General features: G+C 42.7%; 1 protein-coding gene across 1 annotated transcript; it reads right to left on the bottom strand.

The window, feature by feature from the left end:
• Positions 1 to 744: 744 nt before the first annotated feature.
• Positions 745 to 7,955, bottom strand: e2f7 (E2F transcription factor 7). The gene is made up of 13 exons (XM_087786859.1): positions 7,767 to 7,955; positions 7,207 to 7,302; positions 6,792 to 7,046; positions 6,545 to 6,698; positions 6,241 to 6,471; positions 3,924 to 4,079; positions 3,718 to 3,861; positions 3,487 to 3,642; positions 3,362 to 3,422; positions 3,008 to 3,299; positions 2,791 to 2,899; positions 1,549 to 1,892; positions 745 to 1,480 (listed from the first exon to the last, which is right to left on the bottom strand). Exons 2-13 carry the CDS (start codon positions 7,300 to 7,302, stop codon positions 1,325 to 1,327), a joined length of 2,154 nt encoding a protein of 717 aa, XP_087642985.1. The 5' UTR covers positions 7,767 to 7,955; the 3' UTR covers positions 745 to 1,324.
• Positions 7,956 to 8,583: the final 628 nt, after the last annotated feature.

Raw genomic sequence — 8,583 nt, 5'->3', positions numbered from 1 at the left:
GTGTTATTTTACGTTCATGGATTTAAGGTTTTTATTTTAAATTGTCCTTTTATTCAATTTGTACGGATTTATTTATTTTTCTTCTGGGGCCTGAGATTAACAGCAATACTACAGCACATCAAACTATACCAAACATGAGCAAAATCATGGAACAAGAAGGAAGAAGTCATACATAAATAAAATAAATAAAGATAGAAAATAAAATGTGTGTAAATAAAATATGCATTTTTTATATATATATAATAATAATAAATATAGATACAAAGTAAATAAATAATAATATAATAATGATGATAATAAATAAATAGTAAAATACAAAAATACAAAATGCATGTAGATAACAAATTAAAATGTGTGTGAAAAAAACAAAATGTATTCAGATAAAATAAATAAAACGCATTAATGTATGTAGATAAAACAATCTTTAAGGATTGGTTTAATGAGTTTGCTTCACAATTTTGTAAATAAGTTTCACAGTTTGTACATATTTTTTTCCCAGTGTTTGTTTAGCGAGTTTCTAAATCTTTGGGTAAAACAAATTTCCAGCCACAATATTAACTGCTGAATACATGTTACTGTATTTATATTGAATTCCCATCAGAACCAGATTGATACCAATGACTTAAACGCTGTAAATCAAAAACGAATCATTAAAATCTCAAACAGCATCGTAAAAAAAAAGCAGTGGTTAAAACGTCATGACTGACAGGTTTATTCAAGTCATTGACAGGCACATGTGGGGACCAGTGGCACAGAAGCAACTACATCAACAGGCAGCGCGACCAACATTTTCACGAACAACGATCCGGCTGCATATATTCACGACACTAACAATACAATGTACAAAAAATCCCAGTCATCTTTACAAAGCACGTGGTTTTGCACCGTGGTATAAAAACAGCACCTTTCAGGCTCTTTAAGAAGTAACGATGGTGACAAACAGACACAAACGTCTACATTTCCTGGATAAATAATCACAGCTCTTACGCTTCTGCACACGTTCAAGTATCCGAAGACCCGCGTCTCCGTCCGAAGTTTGGCATCGACAACAGTAACATGGAGCAGCTTCACGCGCTCGTGCTCGTCCGACTGTAAACATGCTTCACATTCCAGCTCAGAAACGGACATTCGTTTGAATACTTTAGTGCTGAAATGAGACACGGATAATAATATGGGCTCAGACATAAATAAGCGGTGGTGGTGAAGGATCGCTCCGCTTTAAAAGGAGGAGCATATTTAATGCCAATCGTTGGAGGGACGTTTCAAGATAGTCTTATTTATTAAATAAAAAAAACGTAGTGGTTCAGGATGTTTCCATCCTGGTCTAAGAAGCCTGTGGTTGACTGATGTCCAGCCTCCTCTGTGCCGAGGCTCTTCTGCGAGTGACAGGAGTGGCGCCGACTACATTTCCCAGAGTTCCCGGCGTCTGGAAGAAAGCCTTGGCGCCAGACACGGGGATTTCCTTTGGAGTGTGCGGCGTCTGCAGGAGAGTAAAAAGCAGGTTAACAAATGACCAACGTATACATCGTCGTTTTACTGAAGTCTTACCAGTGGATCGGCGGCGTTGCCGAGACCGGACGGAGACGGTGGCGCTCCGGTCGTCGCCACCACGAACATCCTCCTCTGCTCGGGCGAGGACGGCAGCATCGTGGAGTCCGGCGCCGTCGTCGCCAGGCTGTACGGCGTCGTTCCGACCACGAAGTGAGACGGAGACATCATGGCCGGGATGCTGAAGCCCAGCTTCCCGTCGGCGCCGGGCTGCTGGAGCCCCCCGGAGACCATCGGGTAGTGGGAGAGTGCAGAGGACGGCACCAGGAAGTAAGGTACCGCCAAAGTGCTGGCGAGGCTGGCGGGAGACTGACCGGCAAGAAGGAAGTTGAGATTCTCTAGACCTGAGGACACAAACGAGGGAAGGTGAGTGGAGTCTGCATGACTACTTTAGCGTTATACTGCCACCTGCTGTCTGAGCACGCTCATTGCTATCAGTGTTAGTTTACGTTCATGGATTCAAGGGTGTTATTTTTAATTCTCCTTTCATTCAACATGAGATAACTTTTTTCCCCTGGTGTCTGGGAATGACAGCAATACTATTCCATACATCACACTATACAAATCATGGAGCAGGAGGAAGAAGTACTACGTAAATTAAAATAAAAAATAAAATGTATGTAAATAAAATATGCATTTATGTAAATAAAACAAATAAAGATGAAAAGCAAAATTTATTTATATAAAATACAAAATGTATGCCGATAAGACAAATTAAATATGTCTAAATATAAATACATTTGAAGTAAATAATAGGGAAAATGTGATTAAAATATGAGCTATTTTAAGATTAAAAATGTAGGTAAATAAAAAATAAAATTTAAAACAATATTAAAGTTAACTTAATGAATATACAAACAAAATCTAAATAAAATAGACAAATTATGTAGATGAAAAAAAACAATAGATAAAGAAGATATAAAAGTATAATAAATGAAGAAAAATAATAATTATAAAATGTATGTAAATAAAAAAATGCAAACAAAAAAAAATCATCAAGGGTAAAGAAAATAAATTTAGAAAAAAACAATCATAAAAAGATCATAAAGAGAACATAGAAAGTAAAATAAATGAAATAGAAATATATGTAGCTTAAAATAACATTTAATTAGATAACATAAATGTAGATAAAAAAAATAAAATTAAGGTAACTAAAAAAAATGTAAACAAAAACTAAATCATCCAGACAAAAAAGTAAATTTTTCAAAGTTACTGGGTCATTGTTATCTGTTGTGTTTTTACCTGCATTATTGGGAACATAAAGGTACGTCTGTGGAGACTCTTTACAAAAGCTGCTTTTGGCTTCGCTCTCATCCGAGACTCTTGCTCCTTCTTCAGAGCTGCCGTTCATCTGAAAGAAAAAGAAAATCTTTCTAGGCTCCATTTATCCAACTGAATACTTTCTGCATCAAAACTGTTACTATTACTATCTAAATGAGTGTTTGAAGAACCGACTGACCACTTCCGTTCTTTCTCCGTTCCTTTTGGCCGCCGTCTCTTCCCGTTCTTCCTCCTCCCGCCGTCTCTTCCGACCGTCCTCGGCCTGCGGGCGAGGCGAGCTCTGGCCGTTGGCGAGCGTCTCCGGGGCCTGGTTCAGCATGACCACCATGGGCTGCGACAGGCTGGGCAGGTACGCCACGCAGCGGGGGGTCGGCGAGGTCGTGTACAGCTGCTCGTGGTGCAGGGCCGGGGTCAGCAGCGTGTGATGTGCGGAGGACGGAGACAAGGTGACGCGAGTGGGCGTCATGTTGCTGCAGAGAAGGATGTTGGTGAGAATCACGAAGCACGAGATTATATATTTTTCAACACATACCCGTTCTGGTTCACCGACTGCATGGTCTTTCTAGAATAGTCCACGGGCTGGTGTGATAGACCTGGAGTGAGTCGACACATGTTAGTGTTTCTGAAAGAGGGCATCGTTTGAAAGTAGTTTCTCACCTGTCATGTCTCTGTGTGGGCTGCAGGGGGCGGAGTTGACCTGCCTCTGGACCACGGCGGAGGTCGGCGTCACGTTGAAGGAGGCGTGTCTCGCCAGCCTGGTTCTCCTCAGGTCTCCCGTGGGCTGAGCGGCTTCGGGCGGAGCGACCGAGACTCCTACGGGTCGACAATAACGCCGTGAATAACGTGATCCGATTTTAATTCCAGGACGTGCGAGCAAACCGTTCCTACCGGGATTCTTAGCGGCGTCGAAGTCCGTGGGTCCGAGCCACCTGAAGGCCGGCTTCCGTCCGCGCTCCTCGCGCACGTGGACCTTCTTGATCAGGTTCAAGCTGGTCAGCACGTTGGCGATGTCGTAGAGACGCCGCACCTTGGCTGCAGAACACCACGAGTCAATACACTTGTACTTGAACACCGAGAACAAAACTAAATCCTACTTTTGTATTTGCTGTGGCTCGACGAGTCCTGGCCGTCGTCGATGAGAATCTTGGCGGCGGCGTCCAGCGTCACCGTCTGGGTCCTGGACACCAGGAAGAGCATGACGAACTTCTGGCTCATGATGCGCAGAGACTTGTCCTTCCTGTTGCCGACAGCTGCAACAACACAAGCAGTCAGAACCTGATCGACACATATTATAACTGTGATCTACGGCCCAGAAATACATCTTAATATTGATCTTTGTTCTGCTTCGAGTGCACTGGTTTATAGTACACATGAAGATAGTGTACATACTTGCACAGTGCGCAAATTTTCAACAGATAGTACCGTCTCAAATCAAACACTTTCACTACACACTTAACCTGAAATGACTCAACAGCTTCTTCTTCTACTACTTTTTAACGCTGATAGTAACCGGAACTTGTGACACTATTGCCGACACTTGACAGCACTTTTAACCTATTGAAACAAGTTATTGAGTTGTGTTTCCATGCGTTATTATTGTTGTTGTGTTGTAAAATGAGTGTTTTCTCGAGACATATACGCTGGTATCTGCTCCAAAGATTTCATCAGTGACGCAGCTTTGTTTAGCGTCATCTACGTCTCTAAGATGGCGGCCATTGAGGGTGGAAAGTCTCCATCGATCCACACTCAAAGTTCTGGCCAATTTAGTGCTCATTACATTTTCGTTCATTGGTATGCACTTGTGCACTCAAAATACTAAGTGTAGGTGCAAAAGTGTGCGATTTGGGACACACCCACTGTATCATGATGCATTAACTTTAAAAGGCCACTAGATGGCACCATATGTTATCAAATTGATGCCAGGTCTCATTGAATTAGCAGATTAAAGGCAAAGATTATAAAGCAGAGTGTGGGAGCCATATTCTGGTTACTATTGAGTTGTGTGCAATGCTTGTTTTTGGCGCCCTCTACAGGGCTGGAGTGCCTGTGCTCTTAACCAGCAGAGTACCAGGTGTGGCTGATTACACAGCAGAAGGTTTTCTACAATGGCTTCACCAACATTCTGCTCCTTTTGTTTGTTTGTTTTCTGTATTAAAAGTCAGATTTCTTTTTGTTAATCAATTCAACCACAAGTCCTTCTGCAGACTCAAACTTGGACAAACTGGACATTATATTCTCTCTCACCTCAAGCATAGTAAGAATCTAGTCACCAGTGATGTTTTTTAGAACCAGGAAAAGCTCAGACACGTCAATACAAAGGTGGAAAACTCTTGCTACTAAAATGGATTTATGGAAAACCTGGACATGGAGGAAGAAGCAGCAACAAAGAATGATGGGTTTCTCTGCAACATGATGGGAGAGCGATGAGGCCCAGTGGCATCACGTATGTAAAACAACAGTCCTGTTCATTTAAACTGTGGGATTGGAGAATGAATCTGTGCAGTGGAAAAGTATTATGGCGACGTGAAAATAACTTCAGGATTGTCTGCTACTGGAGTGGAGCCTTTTGAAATGTCAAATGAGTATGGACCCTCTAGTTGCCTTTCAAAATAAATGTATCATGATACAGTCTCATCATAACACAGCTGTTTCATGATCACTATCCACGGCACTAATTCAATGAAACCGGAGCTGTGTCTCAAATCGCATCCATGCGTTCTTAAACTTGGTATTTTAGTGCATAAGTGGTGGACACTTTCTACCCTAAACGGCCGCCATCTTAGTGACGTTGATGTTGTAAACGGAAGTAATGTCTCAAGAAAACACTAAGTTTACCACACAACAAAATAACACAATGAAACACAACTTAATAACTTGTTTCGATTGGTGAAAGGTGCTCTCAAGTGGTCGCGATAGTGTTCCAAGTTCCGGTTGCGATCAGCGTTAAAAAGTAGTAGAAGAAGAAGCTGTCGAGTCAAGTGTGTAGCAGCAGTGTTTGATTTGATACAGTACTATCTGTTGAAAATGTGCGCAATGGCCAAGTACGTGTACTCTAACCTTAATGTGTACTATAAACCAGTGCACTCGGAGAAGTGCGCGATTTCGGACACAGTCTCTGACACTGTTTCGTGAAACCTCATCAACCTTTTACTACTTTTACTACCATGTTTTATGCATATTTTTTTTTTGGTTTTCTTTTTGAGATGCTATAAACCATGGGGGTACTAAAGTATCTAAATGATTGAATCAAAGTGATACAATATTTGATATAGTGATTCCTAAACCCGCAGAGATTGTACAAAGATGGACTCCACTACTCGAGCCGCACTTGTACTAAATGTACACATCAGTCAGAGGGTTGCAGATTAATATAATGCCCAATATTGTGAGTATAATGTACATGCGCAGTACCGTGGATGTTGTCTGCGTCTCCTCCGCTCTCCTCTTGGCAGGGTCCCGTCTCTCTATCCTGGTCCACCTGGAGGTGGTATCCCTGCTGCACCCCTCTCTGCTGCAGCTCCTCCAGAGTGGCCTCCAGACGCTGGCGTCCGTACCACATGTAGCTGTTCTTCGCTACCCGGCCCACGATGGTGAGCGACTCCAGCACGTTCACGATGTCGTAGATGCGCCGCCGCTCCACGCCTGCGAAGAGCACGAGCGTCCATGAAACTCGCGTTGTGTCAAAAACAAAAGGTCCCTCTTGTCGCCTTCTTACCTAGCTTGGTCGCCACTTCGTCCAGGATGATCCAGATGGGGTTGTCCATGGTCGGGTAGTCGGGGTAGAGGTCCAGGAACTTGCGACAGAGCAGTCCTAGACTCTTCTGCTTCCTGCTCGGCTTCTTCTCGTCCTCCTCGTCCAAGACCTCAGACTGTAGACGGAACCGGTTCAGAGATGAATAAACATGAGCCTTAAACTAAAGACGATACACTCTTCCCACTAACGTCCATTCATCGTTACACACCTGTCCGAAATCCTCCATCTCGTCGTCGTCCTCCGCCGCGTCCACCAGCGCCTCCTTCTCGTTCTCTATGGGCCGGAACAGAACTTTCCTCATCTCTCTGTTCCGGATGTCCGGGCTGGCGGCGCTGATCAGCATCTTCAGGTTGGAGGTCGGCGTCCACGGCTCCGGCAGACCCGCGAGCTTGATGGGCGTGACCTGACTCAGGTCGGCGGACTTCAGGGGGGTGGTCCTTCTCCTGGCCGAGCAGAAATTCTCCTGTTCGGGAGAAAACGTGAACGTCAGACGTGTAATTACCAATAATAATGAGATGATGACAAATTAATCACAACTTATTTAAGTACCAGTACAATACTTTGATGGGATTGTATTCACTTTTCTTGCATTTGTATCTATTGTTTGAGGTGAAACTACTCACTTTCTGGTCTCCTCCAGCCCCTCCCTCCTCAGGCTCCCCTGGACAACTTTTCCTGGGAGTTGTTAGATCCTTCAAGGCCAGACATTCAACCTCCATCTAGTAGAAAAAAAACATTTGTTAAATCAAAGATGATTTTGATTCAAATCTCTTATCGTTAGTGAGGTTTGATTCAGAGTTTAATAAAGTTCCGCCTCCCCGGGAAAAAAAAAAGTTCGCAGTGGGCCACTCGGAATTTGGCGCAAAATATTATCAGCTGACCAGTTTGTCACATCGTCTGGATCAGTAAAAATGAAGATAATATTGGATTAAATCATGAGTTTTAGCGACACTTGAGTGAAGAGTAAGTTTTAATAACTTTTAGTTGAGAGACTTTTGGAAAAATAATCGAACATTAGGAAGGACCTATTTAAGTGTAACACAATTTTATAAAAAATACACCCGAACTCACGATAATAATAAGACATTACAATCGATCATTTGTATTAATTTAGATATATTTTACAATCAGACATAAGATCAATATTAGTGTCTGGAAGAGAGTCATGGAGGGAACCGCTTACCTTCCTGTATCGATGCAGAAATAAAAATGTCACCGTGTCTCCTTCCGCTCTGGATCAATCTCGTCTTCTCAAGCAACCATTCCAGGGAGTGTGTGTTTTAAAAGAAAAATGAGCGGGTCGCATCTGGTTCTGTGTCCGATCAGAAGGTTCCAAAGTCCCAGTGAGACTCCAAGCATCACCCGCTCAAGCTTGTTTTCTGGCGCTCTCCGGCGTCCAGCGGATTCTCGCCAATCAGCGGGCAGAACGCGGTCGCCGTCATACGCTCTCAGCCAATCAGGAGCGACGCGCTTCACTTCCCCCCGGTGGTGGACGTGGGTTTCGAGGCCACGCCCCCTCATAGTGTTGGCGGGGCAACCGGCGCGCGGACGATCCTTCGCAGGGGCGGCAAAAATCTCAGGAGGTCTCACTCCGCAGGAAATAGCTGAGGTTGAAAAAGGTGTCAGAACAAGATGATTAAATTAGAATCTATAGATAAACTTAAATGAAAAGGATAAGAAGCTTTTCTGTCATATCTTTAAAAGTATGTGTTAATTGAATGTGTTGTGTAGTAGCATTTTACACATAAACATACACTAAAGACAACAAAGAAACATTGTGATGATAATAGAGGCACATTTTCAGTTTCAGTACAGCAGACCTGCAATATTCAAGTACAATATATAAGATGTATATTAAACAAATGTACAACAAAGTTACATATATGTATATCTGCTGGTAGACAATTTTTTTTTTTTTTTGAAAATCTGTTTAGTTTTGATAGAAGTTTAAATATTTGCAATATTATAGAACCTTTCAATCAGTGATATTTAATATGAAG

The sequence above is a fragment of the Callionymus lyra genome, chromosome 3, assembly GCF_982586985.1.
Source record: "Callionymus lyra chromosome 3, fCalLyr1.hap1.1, whole genome shotgun sequence".
Lineage (NCBI taxonomy): Eukaryota > Metazoa > Chordata > Actinopteri > Syngnathiformes > Callionymidae > Callionymus > Callionymus lyra.
Note: the sequence above shows the minus strand (reverse complement) of the source record. Positions and strands in the feature narration are given on the sequence as shown.